Below are 27,279 nucleotides of genomic sequence, written 5' to 3' on the forward strand. Positions count from 1 at the left end.
TTGGCAGCTGAAGGTGTGACCACCAATGGTTGATTATTAAAATTTGGGTTGCTGTCCAAAATTATATGAGCACAGATACCTCAGGGGTTATCAACTAGAGGAGATTACAGAGATAGGGAGGAGTGCAGCTCTTTACCGCCACCCACTGCCAACACCACACACCCGCCCCAACACCCCCCCCCGCCCCCCCATTCCCCCATGCCCCTCACCACCTTGCTTCCATTACCCATAATATCTATCCTTGCCTTAACCAAAATCTGTCAGTCTCAGTTTTAACGTTTTAAATTGACCCCCCCCCCAGCCTCAACGGCCTCTTGGGATAGAGTTCCAGATTTCTACTGCCCTTTAGGTGAAAGAAGTATGGAAGGTTTTGGGGTGAGTAGCTGAGCAGCAGAGTGGAAGTAGAGCAGCTGATTAAGGTGAAGAGATATCCTGCCACAATTTGATGGACCAAGTGGTCTGCATCTGTGCTGCAACATTTCTTTAATTTTATGTGTGCTTTTGAAAACTGGGTTGTTCGCCTGTTTAACACACAGTCTGCGTGCAACTGAAAACTCAGGTGAATTACAATAGTGGCCTGTAAAACCCAAATGCTCAGCAGTTTGGAAATACAAAAAAATATAAAAGTAAAACCACTCAAAGAGTTACCTTTCTTTTTCTCTCAAAAGCGGAGAACACAAACCAATATTTTGTGACATTCACTTGAAAGAAGCAAGTGCCAAAATGTGGCTTTAATCCACAAGTTATTAAGGCACAATACTTGCAGGTAGATGTGAATTGTCACAGCCATTTCCCTTCCAGTATCGTTCCCTCCTGTAAGTTGCTCAGCGGGCATTGGCATCCCGTCTGCAGTCTATTCCCCAACGTCTTATAATCGCTTTCATATTTCTTTATGAAAATTGCTATGAGTGAGTAACTCCATTTATTTGTGATTGCAGCTTGGCAAAGTCTTTCATGTGGGCTGAGCAGAGGGCGAGCTGCATTAATAATCTTAATGGAATTCTTTTGACCTGCTGCTTGGAAGTATTTGAAATTCTGTTCCCAGTTTTTTTTTTGTTCAACTGCTTTAAATGTGTTAACTGGTGAATTTGCTCCAGTTAAACAAATGTTTTGCTTAGAACGCATGTCTTTTATTTAAACTGCAAGATGAAATGATGTGTTGAATAATGTGTTATTGCCAGACCATGCAAATCCCAGCAATGTATCATTCAGTTAGTCCTCCATTCCTTGTCCCCACTCTCATTATGCCTTCTCCCCACACTCTCTATTCCCATTTGTTATTGAACTGAAACGCTTTTTAATTCAACGATTCCCTGAATGGTTTGACTAATTTCTGTTCTTCAAAAATAACTATTTCTCTCACTCCTTCCTACACCTCAAAATGAATATGATTTCTATTAAGCTGCTTCCAACACAAAATGTTCACCATCCCAGAATGTTCTGCACAACACAGGAACAGATTTATACAGCAATCCATTGTGAAGAGGTCTATTCTCATCCTGTTTTATTTGTACAGTCTTGCGTTAACCCTCCGAGCGTGCCAGTGTCCTATCTAAATAGTTTTTAAATTAATTGCAAGCGAATCCACAACCCTCCCCTTTACCGTCAACCTCCACTACACATCTTCTAAGTTTTATCCTTTCGCGTCTCCTTAACATCATGCAAATTCAGCTTTTGCTATGATCTCATTCAGATCCCCAACACATGCCGACCTGCACGATTTTAACATGGGGTCCCTGGGGCCCCAGCTCATGCCAGTACAATTCAAGTATGGGCCTGCAGGCGTTTGCCTTCCAATGATCTGTAAAATATAGATAGTCACTCGATTTCTGTACAACGTACTGTCTAAAATAACCCGGCCTTCTGTGTCACATTACAGGCTGTCAGCATGATGTTGGCGTGATAACCATTGATGGCGGTGCCATGACCCGTACAATTGGTCAACCCGATGATTTGTCATGATTTCATCAACACTGCTCTGTATGCAGGTGCCAAGTGATGACAACAGGCCTTCTCGCAGTGAGCTGGGAAGACCATACGGAGACTTGGCCCCTGGGCTGTTCTTCCATGGTCACCAGGTGTCTTGTTGAGATGAGCATCAGAAAAGCCTGGACCCAGATTGTCCAGCCTCTTAGCCTGTCTGGGGTACAAGCAGTGGGGATGCCAATGGGAATTGGGAAGAAAATTTCCCTCACAGAAAGAAAAGGAAATATTTAAAATATTAAATTTCAGTGAACTCAAATAAACACAGTGATGATCGGGGAATTACAATCAGTAGCCTAATTCAATCAACACAATGATATAGCACAAGTATTTTTTGTATCTCACATATCATGATGTGATCCCAACATTTGCTTAATTTATTCATTTTATCGTAAACCATCTAATTTCTAAAATTAGGTGATAAGGTCTGTTCGTCAAAATGAGAGAAATTAGTGTTTTGATGAGGCTTGTTTAGTCTGTACCTGACTTGGAGATAGTTTAAGAAAAACTATTTATTTAGAACTATTTAATCCAAGATCTCAGGGTACGTACATTGTTATCTGGACTCAGACTGTTCTGTGTCTTGCTCCCTTGGAACCTGTTGGTCACCTGACTCTGATCTCATGCCTAAGTCATCATTAACATCATTGTCTAGTTAACATAACCCTTTATTCTACAATTAGCATTGGGGAATGAAGCATGTTTCCATTTCTTCCATCTAGTTCTGCCTGCTGTGCCACAGCCATGTGTCTCCGCACCATTTTATTGCAGATGCGTCCTGAGCCCAGGTTAAATGCGAATTGTCCAGGATACATTGCACAGCCAAGAGGTAGAAAAGGCTTTCACCCTGTTGCTCATCACTGGGTCCAATTCACTGCCCAATTTTTTGCACCCAATTTTTAAAATGCATGTGAACAGTAAATCCTGTCAGTATATAATGAGAGAATTTCTGCCTTGACATTATCTCAATGCTGCAACAAACTGGGGATGGCATAAACGCCACCACCAGATGAAACCACTGTAAGGTTTTTTAATGAATTAGGATAGGAGGATGTTCGTTTGGAGCATAAACATAAGCCTAAGCCAGTTAGGCTGAATGGCCTGTTTATGTGCTGTAAATTCGATGTTGTTATTTTGGTTGCCTCGCTAATGGTCCTTGAACTCTCCTTCCCCATTTTCAAGCCAAAATTATTTGCATGGACTAAGAATCTTTTAGCTATCCATTCATGAGTTAGCTGCTAGATCACTATAGCTATGTGGTTAATGAAAAATGGGCCTACACGGAGAGCTGGCCACAAATCCTGTTGTTTTTCCAGCTTGATATACAGCTGTAATAACTTGTAAAAGATTCCAAGCAATACCTAAATCCATTGGCCACTGAGACCTCTTCAATCCTTGCCCCGCATCCTCCTTCACCTCTTCCCCAGTGATTGAACACCACCCACCTATGAGAACTGTATCATTATGCAGATCCATTAATGTATATATCTGCAAGTCCTGTGCTACCTCAAGAGCATCATACGCCGTGTTGCTCTGTATTTTACCACAAACCACAAAAGCATGTCAATCCTTATAAAAATCAAGTAAGAAATGAGAAGTTATTATTGATGGGGAGGGGAAGGATGTTGCAATACCCCAAATATCTCCCGCGGCAGACAGTAACTGTGCGATTTGTTATATGCACCAAGTCCATCCGTAAATACAGTAAAACTACCTCTGGATATGGAGGAAGTTCTACGGACAGGGCAAAGCCATGGAAGGATTTGGACACAAGGATGAGAATTTTAAATGTGAGGCACTGCTTGACAGGGAGCCAATATGGGTCTGCGAGCACAGGAGTGATGTAGTAAGTCAGAAGCAGCAGCACACATTGTAAATGGACTGTGACCACCTTAACCACATAGACTGCACTACTTAAATTTGTGACGTATGCTCTGTTTTGACTTGAAGATTACAATGGCTGTCAGAAAGGCTCCCTGTTTGAGAAGCTCCAATGCACAGCAGTCAGCTTTACTTCAGTGATATTGGAAATTCAGTCACTGAGCTCAGATTAAAGCACAAAAGACTCGGTTTAAAGTATCAAATATCTCCCAGGGATTCCTCTCCTCTACAATCTCCTAACAGCGTATGTAAACATGATCTATATTACCATTCTTTCTAGCTTTCTAAGTTAACTCCCTCAAATGATACCAGCTAGCGAAAAGAAATTACAGGAATGTTTTGGCATCATGCATTGACCACTGATGACCATTACGGGATTACAACAACTTGTACTTATACAGCGCCTTTCATAGAGTCATTACAGGACAGAAGGGCCATTTGGCCCATTGGCTTCATACCAGATTCCTGTCAGGCAGTCCAATCAATCACACTCCCCCGCCTTATCCCTGTAGTCCCTCAAATTTATTTCCCTCAATTACCCATCCAATTTCCTTTTGAAATCACTTGATTATCTCCACTTCCACCACTCACTTGGTCAAAGAGATAGGTTTGAAGAAGCTTCTTAAAGGAAAATAGAGAAGTAGAAAGACCAAGAGGTTTAAGGAGAGAATTCCAGAGCTTAGGGCATAGGTAGTTAAAGGCACGGCCACCTACAGTGGAGCGTTTAAAATCGGGAATGCTCCAAAGGCCAGAATTAGAGGAACCAGATATCTTGGAGGGTTGTGGAGCCAGAAAAGATTACATGAGTCCATGAAGGTTTTGAGAATTAATGTATAGGTTAAGCAGTACAAGGGTGATGGGTGAATTGCACTTGTTGCAAGTGAGGACGCAGGGTGTTGTCACAATTTGAGATGTTCCTCATGTTTCACTTGCGGTCACACCATCCCTTGTTCGTCCTCAAGTGGTTGAGGGTTGCCCAGATTTTCCGTGGAAGGTTGAAAGCTGGGACTTCACCACTCAGGTCAGTTACCAGGTTGCGTTGGTGATGTTTGTGGTCAACCAGGAGGTGAGCCATCAAGAGATGGGGAAGTTGTCAGTTTGTAGGGTGTGGAGTGTGTTCCAGTACGGGCTGCGGGATTTCAGACAGGTGCGTGTTTTTATTTTTGAGGTCCTGTGACAATGGGAGTGCTTTATTAGCCATCAGCTGGTGCAAAAGAAAATGCTGCTAACATTCAGCAAAACAGTGCCCACGGAGAGATAAAGAGGGTTAACATTTCAGGCCCATTGTCCTTCATCAGAATTGGATAATATTACCAATGGACCAGTTTTAAGCAAGTATCGATGCAGGGAAAGGGGTGGAGGGGAGGGAAGAACATAAGGGAGAGTCTGCAGTAAGTTGGAAGGCATGGAATGATTTAAAAGCAAAAGGGATGATGGTGCAAGGCAAAAGGGGTGGCAACGGAAGAAATAGAATATGTGCCTGGAGGAGGTGTGAATGGCAACACCAGAATCATCACCAGCGTTCCCTGTCTAAAAAGATGGTTACAGTGGTTATATTAATAAATGACAGGGTGTGCTTGGCCTGAATAGACCAGGACAAAACAAATAAATAGATATAGGAATAAATAGATATACAGGAGAGTTGTGAGGCTGGTGGAATCAGAAGCAATGAGGTCTGAACTATCTCCTGAAGAGGGCTATAAGCCCATTAGTGATGACTAGCTTGAGTTGCTATTGTAAAAGTGGCCTACTGAAATTTTTATTTACTTTTAAGAGGTTGATTAAAAATGCATCAATTAGTGTTTTTCTTTAATAATTAATGTTTCAAAATATGTCTTGCATTATGAATTAGCATGACATACTTGCCAGATGTATAACTCTAAATCGGAAGTTCCTTTTGAAGGTTTATGCACCATTCACTGACCCCTCACCCACCACACACACACCACACACACCACACACACATGTATATCACACACATACTACATGCAAACCTACAACATACAAACCTACCCTATACACACAAATTCACACACACACAAACACATACCCCACACACATGTCCCACAAACAAATGAACCACACACACACACACACACACACACACACATGTACCTCCCACACACACATGTACCTCCCACACACACCTACACACACATACATGTACCTCCCACACACACACGCACACATGTACCTCCCACACACACACACACACATATACCTCCCACACACACACACACACACACACATGTACCTCCCACACACACCTACACACACACATGTACCTCCCACACACAGCTACCACACATACCACACACACATACATACATATACCACACATATACAACACACATACACATACCCCATACACACACATATACACTATTGATAAGGAAGTGCTGGATAGAAATTCACTTTCGATAATGTAGATGTGTTGCACCGGCCATTTGTTAAACCGCTTGCCTGATATTCAGCTGTACTGGTCAGTCAAATAAAAGCAGAGGCTGAACCAATAACACCCCCCCAGCCATTTTGTGCTACTGCTCAAGACAAATGTGGAACCCAGTATTTTGTTGTGCCCAAGAAGGTGGCAGAACTCAGTCTTATTGTTTTCAAGTGTTGGGAGAAGAATTTGAGAGAAGTTCAAAATGCCTTTAGCCATGTTGGGATTGTATGACTCAAATAGCAAACTGTTTCAAAGACCCGCACTCCCACAGAGCAATGGGGAAATGCAGGAGTTATGTCTTTCACTTTTAATTAGTGCAGCCCTCATATTAGAAGTAGACAGTAGACCAATAAGAGGTGCCCCTGATGTAACGGTAATTGGATACTACGCATAAGGAATAGCTCTAATAGGTTCCAATACTGTATCCACTTCTGCACATCAGCAAAGGTGAGCTGAGATCAGCCACTAAGGCACCTTCTTCTGGCTAAACTTGACCTTATTGATGCCTTTTGCTTTTGGGTTGTCTTTCCTCCTAGTGGCCCCTGAAAGTTTCAGCATTCCTTCCCCAGAAGGGCACATACCCCAGGTTTGGAACCGTTGGTGAAATGGATGCTTCAAGTAGCTATCTTCAGTTTCTTCAGATATTTCTTGAAACAAAGAAGTAGATTAATCTGTATTATTTCTCATGAAACAGTATTATGGACAACTGTTTGTAATTTTCTAAATGAGTATTACAGATTATAGCATTGACAAGGATCCTTCTGAAGCATTATTTATCAATGAGTTGCACTGATGTATTTTAACAAGTAATTAATTGGCAATTGAAAGCTTCAATACATTTTTTAATTGACATCAGCTTGAACTGTTGGTCACTATAAGCCAGCTTGAATCCATGTACAAGAGGTGGCCCCATTTACCCTCTCTGGTTGACATAAAAGATTCCATGGCACTATTCCAAGAGTAGCAGGGAAATTTGCCTTGTGTCTTGAACAATAATTATCCCTTAGCCAGCATCACGAAAACAGATTATCTGGTCATTATCACATTGCTGTTTGTGGGAGCTTGCTCTGTACAAATTTTTCTGCTGTATTTCCGATATTCTAATAGTGACTGTTGTAATATGCCTTTAAGGAAGAGCAGCCCTCCATCACTTTAAGGGAAGCGTGTCAGGTGACCCAGTCTCAGTTTCACTTCAGAATGGAGCAGAACACAGCGCACAGCTCTGCAGTTCTGATGACCTCAAGCCTACTGTCCGAGCACATCAGTTCACATGTGCCTAGAATTAATAAGTGAACTCACAACGTGTTTCCACAATCCCTTACAAGCGATTGGTGTCTTTATATCATTATAACACACATGACAGTGACTACACTTAAAAAGTACTTTGTTGCCAGTAAAGCTGTTTGGGATGTCCAGAGACCGTGAAACACGGTATGGAAATGTACATCTTCCTTTTCCTTTTGCTTCAGATCACACTGCTGCAGTTCCACAAGTCTCATGATCGCCCTGTTAATGTGTCTGTTTATTTATTCTCTTTTAGCTACCTCCAGCCAAGAATATCCTATGATATAAAAGGACATGCCCATAAGCCAGCTCTTTGCTTCCTTTGGTCCTGCTTTGAACTAGGAGGCTTGCAATAGCTGCTCAGGGTTAACTCTCCTACTTTTCCTTTGCTCTTCTGAGGATCCAGCTGAGTTCTATTAGTCCCCGCACACAGCGGGTGCTGCTGAGATTGAGAAATAATTTGTATGGTGAATGGAACCTGGGAGCCCCCTTCCCCTTCCAGCGCTGTGACTCTCCAAACATAGAGGGCCTCCACCACACTGTGCCGCCTCAGTAATCCTGATGTCAGGTTTTTTTTTAAGTATTTTATTTCACTTCTTTAGGGACTGGTGCTCAGTAAACCAGTCGACTTTTTGTTATCATGTTCAGCCTTCACACTCATCCTGAATCTTCACGTTACTGCTGCTGAATTTTAATGTGTGGTTTTCACGAAAGCAATGTATGCGTGCATCTAGAAATAGCATGTTTATTTAACAAAAAAACACACTGTGGAAGGATAATCTCTGCGCTATTCATACCAAAATCATAAAGACATTTCTAAAGAACATTTACACATCTTCTATAAATAATAGGTTTCAAAAAAACATGCCCATGATAAATATAAACCCCTTCCCCCACCCAAAAAAAATATATGAGTAATATGAACATGGGAAGCTAAGAGAGAGATTGGAAAAGCCAATCAGAAGTCTGAAAGGAGTTTGCTGGTCAACATAAAGGGATGCAGTAAAGGTTTTCTTAACGACGTAAGAAGGGTTGAGGCCACTTGGAGACAAAAGCAAAAGGGATTGCTCTTGAGCATCCAAGAATGGTGGGCGATGCAAATCATCTTAGTTTTTAGAGGAAGGTGAAAGTGGGACCTCAGGAGGACCTGGTGAGGATGTGGAAAAGCCAGCACTGAAACCAGTGTTTTGTTTTTTTAAGAAGAAGCTAATTGGAGTCAAGATAAATATGTCCATGTGGGAAGCATTCAGAATACCCCCGGATTCTGGGAATAGAGATGGTGATGGCACAAAATGGGAATTTCTGCAAAAAATGGGAATTGCACTAAAAAAGCGCAGGAGGACCAATGTTAAAACTCTGTTCAAGTGAGGGAAAAGTCAGGAAATTATAGGTCTCTTAGTCTTATCTTGCGTGTGGGAAAACTTCCAATATTAATGGGCAGAGAATTATGGGTTGTGCAACTGCCCTTACTTGGTAGCTGTTTGCAAGGGGAATTTAGAAAAGCCCTTTTCACACAGGTTGTTATTGGAACATTAAATGTTTTATTGCTGTTGAGGGAGAGACTATACAATCATTCAAAAGGGAACCTGAGAAGTAGGAATACAAAAAAAAAATTAAAATACAAAGAAAGGATTAGAGGGGACATGAGGATAAACTTCTTCACCTAAAGGGTGGTGGGTGTCTGGAATTCACTGCCTGGCTTGGTGATGGCGGCAGAAACCCTCAACTCATTTAAAAGATACCGGGATCTGCACCCGAAGTGCTGTAACCTGCAAGGCCATGGACCAGATGCTGGAAGGTGGGATTACAATGGGCGGCTAGTTTTTTATTTCTTTTTTTTTTTCTTTTTCGGCAAGCACAGACACGATGGGCTGAATGGCCTTTTTCTGCCTCATAGCTTTTCTATGGTTCGACGAGGAAATAGGAATAATATACATAGCTTTGTGATTCTGCTGTCCTCAATCGGCATGCATACTTTTCAGAGGCAGGGCAAAGAGGAAAGGATTAGTCAGAAACAAACAGTAAGATTATTACTCCAGCTTGATGTGGTTGACAATATTCTTTACAAAGTGAATGGTGCATTCATGGTCCCGGACTGATACACCTTTGCAGCAAGATTTGCTCCCGGGTACAATGTGTTGGTAACAGTCTAAATATAGTGGCGGAGGATTTGCTATCTCGCTATTTCTATTGAAATTTCAAAAAAAAACATTTTAAAAGAAGGCGTTCATGAATGTAGTGAAAATATGATAAAAGGATCACAACCCTGCTGAGCTTACAATGTTGCTAACATTCAGTGAACAGAGGAGGTCTATCCCTTCCATTCTTTACTCGTGATAGCAGCCAATGTAACAGTCACAAGCTGTGTGGCACAGTGCTGTTCACAATGCCTTCCAGCCCTCTTCAGCTCCTTTATTAAAGCAAAGATCTGTACAACTGTAGTTAGGAGACATAGTCCCATTGTAACCATCTATCCCTCCTGCACACTTCAATCCATTTATTGCAATCAACTTTAGACACTGCGGAGCGGTGACACAACCAGTCCATTGAAGCTGCCGGCCTGTTAACAATACACAGTGGTCCAGCGAGTTGCCAGTCAAGTTCTTAGAACACAAAAACTACATGGATCTGTTCAATAAGGGTGCAGTTAGTTCAGATGATATAGATTATATTTCTCAGACAAAGGCTGCACCTGAGCTCTGCAGCTTTGTCCTGAGGGTAGGTAGGTGATCATTTGCACTGTGACAATACAATATGGATCGGAAAATGAAAGCGTGAATTCAACAGTGGGTTGCAAAAGGCAAGAAGGAATTAAAGAACCTACACTTGTATTTTATTAATTATTCTCGCCATGAGGGGGCCAAAAGATTGTGGCCTTTTGAAGAAAAAGTGATAAGAATTGTGGTGCCAACACTTTCCATTTGAACATATTAAAAACTAACAATATATCGAACAAGCAGAAACTAATAACAGCAAAAGCCAATGGGCAAATCTGATTCATAAATGGGACAGAAACACATGTCATTACTTTGTTATTGAAAAGCTGACACTGAATAATTTTTTTGCCCCGGGTTACAGTGAGTTTAACGGATTTGTACCTTGAAAGAAAAATTGGAAGGAGCTTCAAGGTCAGGCAAGTGGAAAGGGCTGTTGTAGCTGTTGATGCTTTGCTTTTATTAAATAGCTGAGTAGGAGTAGCTGTGGATTAATGGCAGCAGTATATGGAGGAGAGCGTATTAAACACACATGTGGAAGTAATGTGGTATCAAAGAGAAACGATTAAGTCGGGGTGTCAAAAATTGGCAAGTTTTGATCATTCAATTGTGACTAAGCTTGACCGCTCTTTCAAAGAGCCAGTACAGGCACAATGGGCCAAATGGCCTCCTTCTGCGCTGTACATCGTTATAATTTGTTGAAAAATTAGCTAGACCTAGGCTTGCACATGGCAGGTTGAGTCTTAACTCCACAAAACAGGTGGGTTGGGGCAGGTCAGAGCTTAAAATGAAAAGATTCTGGAACAAGACCCACACGCTCCTTATTTCAATGGAGTCGGCCGGCCTGTTGGAAACCAATTCACTTGCGGCAAGTGGGTGGTCAGTCAAATATTGTAATGAAGCGGTGTTCCTTCATTTTAACAGTCAGACCTCGGGAAGCTCAGCAGCTTAAAGGAGGTGAGGGGAGCTGAATCCAGGAACTGTGTGGCTTTACAGCTCTGCTTGTGGGACAGGGGGAGCACAAGACCAACAAACCACCCAGTAAACTCCCACTCCTCCACAACCCATCTGAGCCCCTCCACCACCACCAGACCACACTTTCACCATCGCCCAGCCATCTTATTCTCATCCCAAACACACCTGAAACATCATCAGAGCTCCCACCATGATCGGGATCCCCTTGAACCACCATCCGATTAACCCAACACACCCCTTCTCCTTACCGCAAGCTAGAATCCAGGCCATTGGTGCTGAGAGGGAAAAGAAACTAAGTTTTGTATTTTGATTTATTTCTAATTAAGTGCTCAGAAGTGTGTTAATTTGCCTGTACAAGAGGCAATAGTCGATAGCTAACAGTAAGTTATGTGACAACAGTGCAGGCAGCTCTTGGGCCAAATTTTTCAGTGCCCATGAAACTTAAAGAGATAGTTTCAAACTTGCATTAAAAACAGAAAATGCTGGAAACACTTGGCAGGCAAGGTAGTGCCTGTGGGGGCGGGTGGGAAAGAGAGAGAGAATTAACATTAACTCAGAACCTGAAGTAGCTAGAGATTTAACAGCTTTACAGAGGTGGGGAAAAATAGAGGAGAGAAGTGGGCGGTAATAAAGGGGAAGATCTGTGATAGGCTGGAGGGCAGGAGAGATCAAATGACAAATGGGTTGGATGATGGTGCAAGGGGGAGGTCTTGTGGTGTAACAGCAGCGTCCCGCCCTCTGACCTGAAGCTTCAGCTTCAAGTCCCAATTCAGGACTTGATGGCCACACAAGGTGCATTCATCATGTGGCCAAACAGGTTAATTGGCCTATAGATCCTTCTAATACACCTTAAGGCAGGTGGCGAGAGTAGGCGAGTCTCCTGGTCAGCCATACTGCAGTACTCTACCAAGCGCAATCATGGGCCAATCCAGTGGAAGCTCATGGTCACTAATGCCTTCTTAGGGCCTGGTACCTGAAGGAGGAGGAGGATGATGGTGCAAGACAAAAGGACTTGGTGATGGGACAAGTAAAGAGACAAAAATATGGGCCCAGCTGAGCTGTAAATGGTAACAGCAGAACCATTATCAGTAGCTGCTGATCAAGAAAATGAGAGCAATGTTTATTATCTGAAGTTATTGAAATCAGTGTTGAACCCGGAAGGCTTAAATTGCCTAATCTAAGCTATCTGTTTCACATCAGCATTAAAATATACATAAAACAATATATTTAATGGAAAAAATCTAAATTGTTCTCTCGCTGAATACAGAAAAACAATGGATGTGGAATGATGTCGGGCAATGAAGGCAACTAAGCTCTTGCTTACATTATGCTTTCTGGAACTCTGAGCGCAGTAAAATCTAGCTGCACTTTGGTAGAAGCTCCGCTCATTGTAACCTTTCATGCTGGTTAATCAAACCTATCAATAAGACTTTGAGGGTCTTAATTCCAGTCATCGGTAGCACTGTAGATGTATCTGCTCGCCAAGCTTTCCCATTTCAGTTCTCTCATGCACACACAAATACTGAGCATTATTGTTGCTCCTCATTCACCAAGACATGGGGTTGAATGTTTAGACACTGATTTAAGAACATAAGAAATGGGAGCAGGAGTAGACCATGTAGCCCCTCGAGCCTGCCGCACCATTTGATATAATCATGGCTGTTCTTCTGCCTCAACCCCACTTTCCTGCCTGCTCCCCAAACCTCTTGATTCTCTGGGAAACCAAAAATCTGTCTATCTTGGCCTTAAATATATATAATGATGGAGCATCCAATGGAGAGTTTCAAGAATTCATAGTCCACTGAGTGAAGAAATTTCTCCTCATCTCAGTCCTAAACAATTAACCCCTCATCCTGCGCATGTGCCCCCGAAATGTAGATTCCCCAGCTTGGGAAAACAACCTCAGTGTCCATCCTGTCAAACCCCCTCAGAATCCCTTTAGGTGTCATGAGGAAGAAGCAGTGGAGTGTAACCATAGGATATATTTGTCCATGGCTTTTTGAAATATAGACAATAGGAGCAGGAGTAGGTCGTTTGGCCTTTGGAGCCTGCTCCGCCATTCAATATGATCATGGCCGATCCTCTATCTCAATGTTATACTCCTGCGCTCTCCCCATACCCCTTGACACCTTTAGAGTCTAGAAATCTATCTATTTCCTTCTTAAATATATTCAGTGACTCGGCCTCCACAACCTTCTGTGGTCAAGATTTCCACAGGTTCGCCACCCTGTGAGTGAAGAAGTTTCTCCTCATCTCAGTCCTAAATGGTCTACCCTGTATCCTAAGACTGTGACCCCTTGTTCTAGACACCCCAGCCAGAAGCAATATCATCCTTGCATCCAGTCTGTCCACCCCTGTCAGAATTTTATACGTTTTCAATGAGACCTCCTCTCATTCTCCTAAACGCCAGTGAAACAGCTTACCTGCTGTTTATATGTTTACTCATGCCTACTCTTCAACCAAACTTAATACTCTTAAAATATATTCCCAAATCAGCATGAAGGAACTCAAACAGTGGAGGGACCTTCTTAGAATCTCTTAGAAGTAAGCAAGACAGTAGTTAATAAGTATATGAAATCTACCTGAGAATAGGAGAACAGTAATGCTATAAGACATTAAGGTGAAAAAGCGTGTTAACCTGTCATCAATATTATGGTCAGGGTTCTAGAGTGTAACATGACATGTTACGAGTGTTAATTTGAAAAGCACACAGACCACAGGAGTAATCTTGTTGTAATCAGAGAAGTTCTGGAAGCAATAGGTCATAGCTCACTAATCTACAGGAATTCTTTGAAGAGGTAGCTAAATCAGCGAATAAAGCACATCAGGGGAATATAATTTTACTGAAATGTTCAGACAGCATCTGATCAATTTACACTTGTAAGATTTTCAAAGAAGTTTGTGGCTCATGCTCTGAATGGCAAATTAACAAGCTGGAAAAGTCTATTAAAAAACATAAGGTGTTCACAAATGCAAAACAGATGTACTGTCTGAGGAGCAGTGACTAGTGAAGTTCTGAGGGGATCCATTTTGGGTCCCCTGCTGTTTATATTATATTGAAGTGGCATGGAAAAGGATGCTTCAAGTAGCAGTATAATACTTGTTGCTGACACTAAGCTGAGTTGTCAGTTGACTGGTTTAAGAGAGATTGATGGAATGTAAAAGGGATTTGGGCAAATTAAGTGTATGGACCAAGGCACAGAAAATTGATTTTATTGCTGCTAAATCATTATTAATGCACACTGGACTTGGAAATTATGAACAAAGATGGAAAATTAGAAGGATTTTAGCATACTGCCCTTTGAAAATATCTAATCAATAAGAAATCTACCTCAGACATTTGGTTATAAATTAAAGCAAATTATTTTAACCCCATATAGCCTATTGCAGGACCATATTTAGCACATTTTGTGCATGCTAACTTCTATGGGACACTTGCTAATTGCTATTGGTTGCATTTAATTGTGTGCAAGTGCTGGGTATTAACTGAAGGTTCACACATGCCCCTATAAATGAACAGAGATTGAAACTGTGGTTGCTGGATTTGGGGTTATATGTTTGTAATGTGTAACCCCATTAATAAATGTCTATGAAAGTGTGTACAGATTGGCTCCAGTTCTGTCCTTCACCCGCTGGCTTTCTGCAATATAACAACACTGATGCAAGGAGTGAAGTCTAACTTGGGAGATTTCAAGACCCGTGAATGTCTCAAAGAGCAAAACTTGTTTTCATTTGAGAAGTATACTAAAAGGGCACATGATTCAAGTTTTTGAAATCATGGGATTCATGAATAAAATAGATGTCTCCAGGACATTTAATTTGGACTCTCATGATAGAACTCAGGCACAAAAATGCAGGCTTGACAAGCCTTGAACTGAGGCAGAGATGGATTTTATTTTTCAAGCATAGGGAATGTGTAGAATAGATTTCAGACATCCAGAAGTAACTCATATTGATTAACATTTTTTTTACAAAAAGAGAACTGAATAAATATCTCTTTCAACAGTCGGGTTGGTGGTTAGAAGAAACAGATTATTAAATATTCTAAGCAATGTAAGTGTTCCTGCACTGATGGGACTAAGAATGAGCTAGCTGAAGTATGTTACTGGACAGAGTGACAAGTGTGGGTTGTAAAATTGGACTCAAATTATATAAATGTCCTCAATTGTTGTTGGGTCTGGGGGTTATATGATATCACAGAAGTATAATTTATAAAATATTTAAAAAGCACTTGGATATGCACTTGAAGTGCCATAGCCCACAAGGCTATGCAGCAAGAGCTGGAAAGTAGTTTTAGGTTGGATGGCTACTTGTCGACCAGTGTCGACACAATGGGCCAAACAGCCTCGTTTTGTGCTGTAAATTTTCACTTATATAATCTTTGAGGTTAATCTGTGATTGCACACTTCGATGAGGAGACTCGAGTGCTCTGCAAAAAAAGTCTACGTTAGTCAAATGAATTTGTTCTGATGGGGATTGTGGGGAGGAGAACCAATCATAAGAACCTAAGAAATAGGAGCTGGAATAGGCCATTTGGCTCTTCGAGCCTGCTCCGCCAGTCAATAAGATCCCGGCTAATCTGATCCGACAAATCTAAATGGCCTTCTCTTAATTCACACTCGTGTTCTTAAACTAAAGAAGATAGCATGGTCACATGCAAACTATTTTCATAATGTATGAGTGTCTCTAGTTTTCAGAGTGCAAGAGAGTTTTGGGCTCTACCTGTGTATAACAGTATAAATCGATACATGTACAGCAGATCCTATTCCACACTGTGGTTTGTAAATGGCACAGAAAAACATATCTACGTTGAGGACAAAAGCAAACCATTTCAGATCACTTCGCTATTAAGGAAGGAGCCATAAAGAATGAGAGTTCTATCGGAGGTCACAGTCTATTGGAGCATGTTAAAATGATGGAGTACTGTAGCGTTTGAAAGCAAAATCCAGAAATATCAGGGAAGTAAATTGCATTTGGAGGAGGGTAGACCATTACAACAGTATCCAGAGTCGCTGATTATTGTTTTTCGTAACCATCTCTACACAAAGGTACATTAAATGGATTGCTTATTTAAATTGTTGAAACAATACTACCAAATTTATTGATTGCTTCCCTATGGAAAATTAAAGGCATTTAGACTCCTCATTAAATAAATAATGAAGCTTTTTAGAAATTGCCTATTGACCAACATCCTGCAAATGACTGATTGATTGAATTCTGCATGAAAAGCAGCACTGAGAGGATCCTGGAATCTCATTAAAGTGAAGGATGGGGATGCTAGGATTTAACTACTCATGGTTTCACCTACGTGTTGATTCATTGAAAAGTATACTTAGTAACCTAAACAGAAGTGTGCAATAAATAACTGACTGTGGTCATTTTATTACCGCAGCATTTCATCAGGGCTGTTCCCTGACACCATCCGCGGCTGTAATGATAGATTTGTATGAATATCATTTTTTAAATACAGAATAGAGAGAATTTGATTTTTTTTTTGTGTGAATGTAAATCACAAAGAGCAACTGCTGGAGATATATAGCAGGACCAGCATATAAAGAGAGGAAAAATTGCTAATGTTTCAGGTATTGAGCCATCTCTCTCACAGGTCCATTAGTTTTTGAAACATTTAGTGATTTTGAAAAGAAAATTATTTAAAATATAAAATTAATAACTTGGCAATCTTGGCCAGCGTTACAGCACAGAAACAGGCCATTTGGCCCAGCTGGTCTATGCTGGTGTTTATGCTCCACATGGGCATCCTCCCGCCACACTTCACCTCACCCTACCAACATATCTTTCACTTCATTTCTCCTTCATGTTTATCCAGCTTCCCTTAAACGGGTTTATGTTGTTTGCCTCCAGCACTCCCTGTGGTAGTGAGTTCCACATTCTCACCACTCTTTGGTAAAGAAGTTTCTCCTGAATTCCCTATTGGATTTATTAACACCATATCTTTCTGGCTCCCAGTTTTGGACTCCAACGCAAGTGATTGACATCGCACTAAACTAATGGGCCTATGAACGAGATGGCTCAATATCTGAAACATTAGCCACATTCCTGGGTTGTTAACCATGGAAATACAGCATCCATGTACCCAAGTCCACTGATCTTTGATAAGACTTCATAGTGGGTAGCGCAGCTAATTACTGATAGTCCTATTTCCAACCCGAACCTTGTGAATGCAGGAAGTTTGGAGCCACCAGCTGGTCAACCATTTTGAACATTTTGCTTAAGCAAAAGTATTGGAAGTGATAGTTGTGTAAGGAAAGTATATTTCACAAATGAATATTCTGTTACAATTATCTGAGGTGCTCAGTGATCAGAACAGCTTCTAGTGCTTTAAAAACACAACCCTCCTGAGTATTTGCTGACAGCAATGCTATGACAGCTGATAAACAACTAAGCAAAATACCAAATAGAAAGCAGAGTAATGGAGTATTGCACACATATAAGTGCACCAAAAACGGCAGAGAGGACGAAGACAGCATAGAATCTCGAGGAGATGCTTGTCGCATGCTCAATAACATGAAACCCAACTTTACAGAGGGAGCAAGCCACCACAAATAGAACCTGACAAGTGCAATTTAGCTGAAGACAGAGAACAAAATACAACAAATTACAGAGCCTGCCTTCAACCACCAGTCAAACTGTTACAAATAAAGACATAAAATGAACCTGAAACCATACAAGTACAAAGCAGGCCAGACCAGATTCACCACCAAAACTACAACAGCAACAATTTGCAATTAGAAAAGAGAGGGGAAAAAAAACTTGCATTTATATAGCACTTTTCATGATAACCAGGCATCACAAAGCACTTTATATCCAATGAAGTATATTTTGAAATGTGGTCACTATTGTTTTAGGAAGCGGAGCAACCAATTTGTACACAGCAAACTCCCACAAACAGTAATGTGCTAAGGAAAGCACCTTTAACATGTCCCAAGGCACTTCGCAGGAGCATGAGCAGACACAATTTAACGTTGAGGCTCATAAAGAGATTTAATGACATATGATCAAAAGATTGTTCAAAGAGATAAGTTTTAAGGAGGATATTAAAGGAAGAGAGAGAGGTAAAATGGGATCATAAAAGACTAAGAGCCAGATTTTCGCTACCAAAGTGGGTAGCATGAGTCGCGAAATGTCCTGCCTTGGCAGCGCCGTCTCAGTTTAAAGCCTGGTCACACACAATTTTAACTCTGTGAGGTAGATGCAAGATGGAATTGGGCTCACCAGTCCCAGAAGCAGGTCAGAGGTGACCACAGGGCAGGTGAATGCTGAGTAGGGCTGGTTAGAAGACCTGCCTCTGTTCTCCAGGACTTTGTTGTGGTTGTAATTTAGGCCCTCTGACCTTCACCCCTGACACCCCCTCACACCCCACCCAGTCCCCATGGTCCCTCTCAAACTCATGAAAAATATTAACTCTGGGAGTCTTGTTTTCACAGATGGAGAGAACCATTGAGGGTGGGTGGATGCATGGGCAGGATTTTCCCCCTGTTGGGGGCGAAGTTGAGGGGTAGGTGCGCACAGGCACGCTTCCGATCAGTGCCCCCGATTGGGGACGCGGCACTATTTTACATGGGCAGGCCAATTAAGGCCTGCCCAGCGTGATGTCTGCACAGAAGTGCTATGCACTCCCTGTGCGGGTGGGGGGAGTCCCAAAATCGAGAGTGCGCTCTTTCACACATGCGCACGAAAGAGCGCACAGCCCTGAGGCTAAGGGCAGCCTCAGGGAGATCGGCTGTAAATGTCAAAAAGCTCAAAATAGAAAAATAAAATTTCCCTAACATGTGCCCTCATGTGACATTGTCACAGGAGTTGGGACATGTTCATAATTTTTACAAAAACTTTATTAAAATTTTAAAAAATCTACCTGAAACCTCATCCCGCCTGTGGATGAGGTTTCATGCTTTTTCTAATTCGCGCCGGGGCTCCTGGCCTGCCCGCCAACCTTAAGGTTGGACGGGCAGGTCCATTAAGTAATGACTCTGTCAATGGCCTCAATTGGCCATTGACAGGTCGGCGGGTGCACAGCTGATTTTGCTGCGCCCCCGCGTTCCTGAAAATCTATATGGGGCGCGGTGATGTCGGGAGTTCTGCCCAACGTCACCGCGCGTCACTTTACGCGTTGGCAAGCGGGCCCTGCCCCCGCTCGCCGACGCGTAAAATCCTGCTCCAAAAGTTGGCATGGAGGCTATAAGGTGGCCTTGGGGGTGTATAGGGGGCACACATGCCATGGTTAAGACCTTTTGAATTTACCTTTCAAAAGTTCCCAAATTTCAGGACTCCTCTGACGTCCTTAAACCACAAGTCATGAAGAAGCTGGCGTGGCGCTATGAAAACCGTGGGGGCCTAGGATGCCTACTGCCCCGACAGTCCCCCTTCACCCCACCCCCCAACTATGGAGCTGGCCAGGTTGCGAGTGCAGGTTGGGACTCGCTACCTGCACCCTTATCCTGCCCCAGTGAAAATTGGGGATGCTGGAAATGGGGACAAGAATCCCAGAATAGTGTCCCGCCTGCCATTTTTAAACAGCTCCTTACAACTCTGCAAAAATCCAGGCCAAAGCTCAACTTGTGGGTCTTTTTTTAATTAATGCTTAACCCCTCGAGCATGCTTTAGGACACTTACTTTTAGTAAACACTTTGGAATATTTCACAGCATTAAAGGTGCTATATAAATACAAGGTGTGTTGTTTGCTGTCTTTCTAACCATTCTTCCACTCAACATTAGACGGCTTTTTGCAACAGTGCTAATGATCCGCTATGTGACAAAATAAAGAGTTTATTACAATTCTGTGTGCTTTATTATGACATGTTTTTTTTTAAAAATCACTTAACTAGAAAGGTATGCTGTATGGTTAAGCTGCTGTGAAAGCCTTGGCAACTGAACACCATGTTTACAGTTGAAAACTCAGTCCAGTTATTGAAGCTAACTTGACATAGTTAATGATAGATGTGGCTCATGCTTAGACTGGTCAGTGACATTGGTTGACAATGCCACCTCCTGTCCCACCCCACCCTGTAAAATATTGGTTTATCATGTGTCCATAAACTGTCCTTGCACTTGAATAGTCACCTCAGAATTAATAAACAGAATTTCCCCACAATTGATGTCTTCTTAATGTCAACTACAAACTAGTTTCTTCGCAATTTGTTGGCATGAGCAGATGACTTACTAACTGCACAGATCAGGTAATGTCTTTGTCATGTACAGGAAAAGTATGTGCGAACTTGGCCATCATGTCAATACATCCTGGAGGCAATATATTGAAATGTATATATTGAGCAGTTCCACTGTAGTCAGATAATGTGAAGGGAAACAAAAGATATAGTAATGTCCGCTGCTTGCCGGAGTATCTCAGCATATGCCTTATAGTCAGTGTGCACGTGTGTAAAATCCAGCTCTATCAGCCAACTTTGCAGTGGCATGAAGCAGATTCTTGTGAATAATTTAGTTGGACAGCAAAGATATGCCAACATCAGAGCAATGTTGACATATCCTCAATGAAGGGAAAATAATGAAGATACTGTTGCGCTAATAATACAGCCCAAATCTGCTCTAAGAAGCATTCAAAACTTCAATGATGAAAGCCTGTGATTAATGCTGTCTTTAATTTGTTATGACCAGATCAGTTGCTTCATCTGGTTAATCAGGTAACCTGGGAAAGCATAAGATCTGATATATTTTGGGACCTGGTGATGATGGTTGTGTTCTTAAAATTGAAGCCAGTTTAGAAAGCTTGGATTGTGGACACTGAAATGAAACAACCGGTTCAGTGAGTTGACTGTCACTGGTAAAGGGTTGTCATCCTGAAGTGCTCACACCTCATCATGTGCGACCCCTCAGTCCTGTGCTCACTGACTTATAATGGCCCCTGGTCCAGCAATGCCTCAATCGTAAGATTCTTATCCTTATGTTCAAATCCTTCCAGGGTCTTACCACTTGCTGTCTCTGTAACCTTATGTAGCCTTACAACCGTCTGAGATCTCTTTGCTCCTCCAATTCTGGCCTCTTGCACATCCCTAATTTTCAAGACTTCATCATTAACAAACATGTCTTCAGCTGCCAATGTCCTAAGCTCCAAGAATTCCCAATCTAAGCATCTCCACCTGTCTCTACAATTTGAAGATGCGCCTTAAAACCTACCACATTCCTGTCCTAATATCTGAAACAAAAACAAAAAGTGCTGGAGAAACTCAGCAGCTCTGACAGCATCTGTGGAGAGAAAGACAGAGTTAATGTTTCGAGTCCGTATGGCGCTTCTTCAGAACAGGCCCCTGTCCTAATATCTCTTTGTGTGGCTTGGTGTCAAATATTGTTTGATGCCTCTCCTGTGAATTGCTACAGTACAGTTTTCTATATTTAAAGTGCTGTACAAACCAAGTTATTATGTTGTAAATTGTTAATACAATCAAATTAGGTACTCGAACATAGAACCAAATTCAAATGGACTTTCTTTGGCTCCCATTGGCCTGGATTTTGTGGTGGTAATGATATCAAATTGCTAGTGTTCCTGCCATTACTCCAGTGAAACTGACAGCAACTTGTGGAGTTGATACAGGCGTAGCATTACATGGAAATCTAGAAGTTTCTGTCAGTAATTCTACACTTATACAGAGGGTGCACTATTGAGGCACAACCAGACGGCAATCAGTGGACCTCAATTGAATTGAAGAGAACTTCATCCTTACACAGTTAGCCTCACTGTAAAGACCCTTGAAAAAGTTGCACCTTGTTGAATGAGGTTGTTAACAGTGTACTAATTTTGTAATTGCTGCTGACCACCGTCACAGGCCCTGGGAAACATATTTTATATCAGTGGAACGTTGAAATCCTACATAATGATATAAAAAAACCCTGCATTTTAAACTCATTCATTCACCTAAAAAAATGTTTGTTTATCTTTATTTTAGCTTCTATCTATCTTCATCCAGCCACAATCATTCATTTTGCTATCTGAAAAGATAAATTAAAAATGAAGGGCATTTTCTATGTTTAACTTCCTGATTTGCTGTGTTTGCACACTTCAGTGTGATTGGCTGCTTACCTGCCTGATGACATCACTGCTGCTGGATGCCTGGAGATGATCCCATTGACTTGGTGCCAGATTTAAACTGACACTGGGAAAGGGGGGATATCCCCACCTCAGAGATTGCCAGATCTTTGTCGACAGTTTTTCTTAAGGTCAGCAACAAGTGCCCTGGGTCAAAATATTAAGAATGATAGCCACCATATAAAACGCCACTGCAAGTGATAATGGTCTGATGCAGCAATTTTAAACATATGCAAGCACAAAGCTATCCTCAATTTACGTCATGGTGTACTGTGATATCATGACAAATGGGTTAATAAAGCACTCGTACTTACATATCAGGAATCTGTACAATGTGCCCTTTTCAAAACAAGCTGCAAGATCAGAAAACAAAGCACTGATTGAAAACTCAATAAAGGATTAAGAAATATGTTATCCGTCCATTATTGTCTTCTGATTCTCACAGCAGCCTCAGGCGACACCTGCGCAAGTGAATAAGATTAGACTTTATCCAATGGGATTTTTTTAAAAAATAGTAAGCTCCTTGGGATCTTTTAACAAGTTGACGGCGTTATGTAGATGCAAGTTGTTGTTGCTTTTCTGTGAATGATATTCTTTCATCTGATATTTTCTGGACAGGAAAACAGAATATTATTGAATATCATATAATCACTAGGGGTTGCATGTTACACTGCGGGGTGGGGGGGGCGGAGGGCGGGGTCAAGTTTCTTCTGGAGCCTGTGTTTGAATTCAGCCTGAATTGGTGCTAAAGTGTCATAGTGACATAGTAGAAGGCCATTCAGCCCATCGAGTTCATGCTGTCTCTCTATAGAGATTTGATAGATTGAGCGTCTTCTTTGCTCTGCCACTTACAAGGGCATTAAGCATTGTTGCTTAGGAGATATTGATACAGTTCCTGGTTGCCTGAAGTTCATCAAACAAAACTGCCCATAAATTGGTGCTAAGTAACATTAGCTTGACAATGCCATTCATAAGCCACAAGGATGACTGGTGTGGAAAATGCACGCAGTACTTCTGCCAGCAGCGAAATAAATCGTGCGTTCAGAGTTCAGCTGCGATAATTGACAATTACCACCTTAACTTCTGCAAGGAAGCCACTTGACCTTTGCAAATGATTTTTCTTTCCACTCCGCACAGCCGGAAAACAGATGAAAATGGTGTCCACAGTAGCTAAACTGCGGAAGGTTAAATTCTCCACGTTGGCTATGCACATGCTTGTGAAACAATTCACAAGGTTACAAAGAATAACCCCGGCCACGAAACCCAAAATGCCCACTAGTGAGGGTCACCGACGTGGCTGGAACCTCATTACTGAAAAAGTCAACAACATTTCCAAAGTAGCTCGAAGAGCCGAGGACTGTCGAAAGCGCGTCAATGACCTGAGGCTTGGCGCTCGACAAAAGGTCGCTTTTAACAAAAAGAGAGGTACAGTCCGACACACAGATGTGGCAAAAGAGAAAGTCCTAACATGGGAGGAAGAAAAAGTGGCCCCGGTAGTCCACCTTGTGAAACATGGACCTGATGCGTCCTCTGACTCCAGTGATTCTGGTGAGTGTTGCATTGTTTTGTCAAACCCATCATTGCTTACCTCAGATATTGCAGTCTCAGCTATTACCATTAAGCATGCATTGCAATGATTATGCATGCAAGTCCTTCAAAGCATATGTAAATGTCTTTGCTCTATCATGAATTGCCAGCTTTCTCATATTCAGCATTCTTGCAAAGCCTTAGTGTGAACTAACCCTTCAGTTTATGCATCATCCATCGTCAATTAAGCCAAAGTCCTGTCTTTTTATCTTCCCAGATGAATGTTGCACTTCAAAACTCTTGAGATCAGAACAACAGCAAACCACTGTGATCTTGGAGGAGCAGGAGAAGGTGTCAACCCAGTGTCAGGAACCTGGAGTGGCTATGGAAGGTGCAGAGAGCGGCAAGGTACAACAAGGTTCATGTGGGGAACGTAAGGAAGACTGTACAGGTGGGCAATGGAAAGCAGCATCTTATATGAAAGTGCCCTCCTCGGAGCAATTAGAGCAAAGAGAGTCACGTCAGCCAGAGGCGACTGGTGCTGTCAATGCCTCCTCTCTATCACACTCCCAAAATGCACATGGGGAGGAGCTTTGCCCCATATGTCGTAGATTAGATACACTTGTGAGCACTGTGCAGCGTGGGTTCAACCACATACATAGGGACATAAATACATTGCAAAACGCTTCACAGTATCGTGGTGCCCGGCTGTCCCAGAATGTCATGTCTCTAGTTGGTGCAATGCACACACTTGTGAGACTCCATCATTTTTCCACCTTGCCACGCAGGGATGTGGCTATTCAGACCTCCATTGTGCTGACTGGAAGGCACCTGGGAGAGAATGTTGGGGCGGCATCCAGTGACACCACAACTGTATCGAGTGGCGATGTAACTACACTCAATGAGGCCCTACCTACATCCAGCAACATTGGAATGACATCCAGTGACACAGGAGTTTCATCCAGTGACACAGGGACTGCATCCAGTGACACAGTGATTGAAGTATCACTCGATCCTGATGGTGACTCTGCGGAGAGTATGTCCATTGAGGGGTCCTCTCAAAATTCTTCAGACAGTGATTGGTAAAATCAGTAAAAAAAAATCTCAAATATACATGGAGTTGACTGTTTGAATTTAGCTATTTCAGCTTCCTTACAATTAGATTTAAAGTTATATATTTGACTTAGTAGATCTACTAATTTATACAGTAGCCCATTAGCTTAAAATAGCTATAATACTGCATGCGAGTATTTACCATGGGTATTAATGTAGGATTAGCAGTTTGTAATGAATTCAATGTCATTTAAAATGCATGTAATCTAAAATCCAAACACTCTCATCACCTATCTGGCTTGTTTGGAATTCTTTGTAAATTTGTTCCACTTCCATAATTATTAATGTCGTTTGCAATAAAACAAAAAAAAATACATTATCCATCTTCTATCATGATCTGTGTTGTTTTGTTGTTTGCAATGGAGGTTTTGTACTTTTTTTTTCATCATTCATAGCTACTTGTGTTGTGAGGAATAAACATTTTGTATCAGTCATTCTTTGTCCCGTGTCTGCTTTTCATGCCCATGTTGCTTCTGCCTTGCTTTTCCATTTTGACTAAATTTTACACATGAGCCCCTACTTGGCAGAGCAGCCTGAGGTATCAAGAATTATCTGTCTCATGTGGTTGTCTTTCATCCTATGCCGCGTGGTTCATTTATGTTATTACCGAAGCGTGAAGTTTGGATTTCATCATCTCACAGACGCATTATTTTCCATGATCATAAGTTTGCAGAGGCCTGTTTTAAAATGATGCTTTTCTATACAGTGCATAACAAAGTAGCATCAACATGGTTTAAGTTAAGACGTTTCAGAACTCATCGACTGATTTGTTGGATAAATATATATAAAATATGAAATTTATAAGCAAAAGTATTTCTTTCTTCTGGGTTGCAAGCAATATGTTTTTAAATCTCCTCTATATAGATTTAATGTCCCAGTTGTTATTGTTGGACTAATGAGTCTTTCATTATCCTCCAAAACAAGATTTATCATGTGAGCGCACAGAATTTGGCTTAAATTAGGAGTTCCATATGTTGGGTACAGTTTATCCCCAGCAAATTTAGAGCAGGATTTAAAATATATATATAATTTAGAAAAAAACTCGTTCTTTAAGCTACATCGCCTTTCTATTCCAAAAAACATGTTATAAGCTGTTACCATCGGCTGTTGAACAGAGCTGCCTGAGTTCATTTCAGTACGCAAGGTTTGATCTCCTCATACATTTTTGACCTCCATATTACAAAACGGATGTAGAGTTGCTAAAGGAGGTGAAAAAAAAAAGATATTTAGGAATGATAACAGAACAATCAATAAAGACTCAACAGGCTGAGGCTCTTTTCTCTAGAAATGAGAAGGCTCAGGGATGACCTAATAGAGTTCTTTATAATTAGGAAGGGTTTCGATAGGGTTGATGTGGAGAAGATTTTTCTGCTCGTGAGATGCCCTTAATTTGAGGTCATGAATATAAGATGGTCACTAATACATCAAATAGGGAATTCAGGAGAAACTTCCTTACCCAGAGAGTGGGGAGTATGTGCCACATTCTGACACGTGGAGTAGGTGAGGTGAAGGGAAGGGGAAGGGGAAGGTAGATAAGTGCATGATGAAGAAAGGGGTGGCAAGATATGCAGATAGGGTGAGATGAAGTAGAGTGAGAGGAGACTCAAGCGGGGCATAAACATGGGTATAGATGAGATGTACCAAATGGCCAATTTCTATGCAGTCTTCTTCTTATCATGTCCACGGACAGTCTATACATGGCCCAGCCAGAACTGACACATTTTTGTGCCTTGTTGTTGAATTCGGCAAGATCTGCAACAGTGCAGGGTTCCTCTAGCGATAGGCATTGCAGGAGATGTTGCATAGTCTGTGGCTCAGTTCCACATTCACAAGTTGTCGGGCTGGTTGTATATCCCCATTTGCTTACTGACACCTTTGAACGACCTACACCAGTCCTAAGTCTGTTAAAGCACTTCCAGGTTGCCCAGTTGCAATTCGCTCCTGGGGGAAGGCTTTCATCCGGTAGAATTTCCATCGCTGGGGGTTGTTTGAGACCGGCGAGCCGGTCTTTCCACAAGGCGATACGGGCTTCAGATAGGGTTGATTGTAATGGAACAACACTGTTCATGAAGCTCTTCCTTGACTTTAGGCAGCTGGGTGTAGGTGTATGACCATGTAGAGGGTGCCTCTCATCTGATGTTTGACGGAGTCGCTCTTTCTTGCTGGCTACCATTCTTCTTATATCAGGGGGAGCGATACCCGCCAGTATATATAGGCTGTTGGTGTTTGTTGGTTTTAAACAACCTGTGATAAGTCGGCAGCTTGCATTCAGAACGGCATTCCAAGCAGTAAATTCTATG

General features: G+C 41.8%; 1 protein-coding gene across 4 annotated transcripts in view; it reads left to right on the forward strand.

The window, feature by feature from the left end:
• The window catches only part of pcdh9 (protocadherin 9), a 658,036-nt gene that overhangs the window by 407,627 nt on the left and 223,130 nt on the right, over positions 1-27,279 (forward strand). The window contains exon 3 of one of the 4 annotated variants that reach the window (XM_078546009.1): positions 24,144-24,274. The exons of 2 other annotated variants lie outside the window; for them this stretch is intronic. In XM_078546009.1, coding sequence (XP_078402135.1) covers positions 24,144-24,274 — 131 coding nt within the window. Of the gene's footprint in view, positions 1-24,143; positions 25,373-27,279 lie in introns of those variants that run through there. One more of the 4 variants, XM_078546006.1, reaches the window with a different exon arrangement.

The sequence above is a fragment of the Cetorhinus maximus genome, chromosome 7, assembly GCF_964194155.1.
Source record: "Cetorhinus maximus chromosome 7, sCetMax3.hap1.1, whole genome shotgun sequence".
In the NCBI taxonomy this organism is placed as follows: domain Eukaryota; kingdom Metazoa; phylum Chordata; class Chondrichthyes; order Lamniformes; family Cetorhinidae; genus Cetorhinus; species Cetorhinus maximus.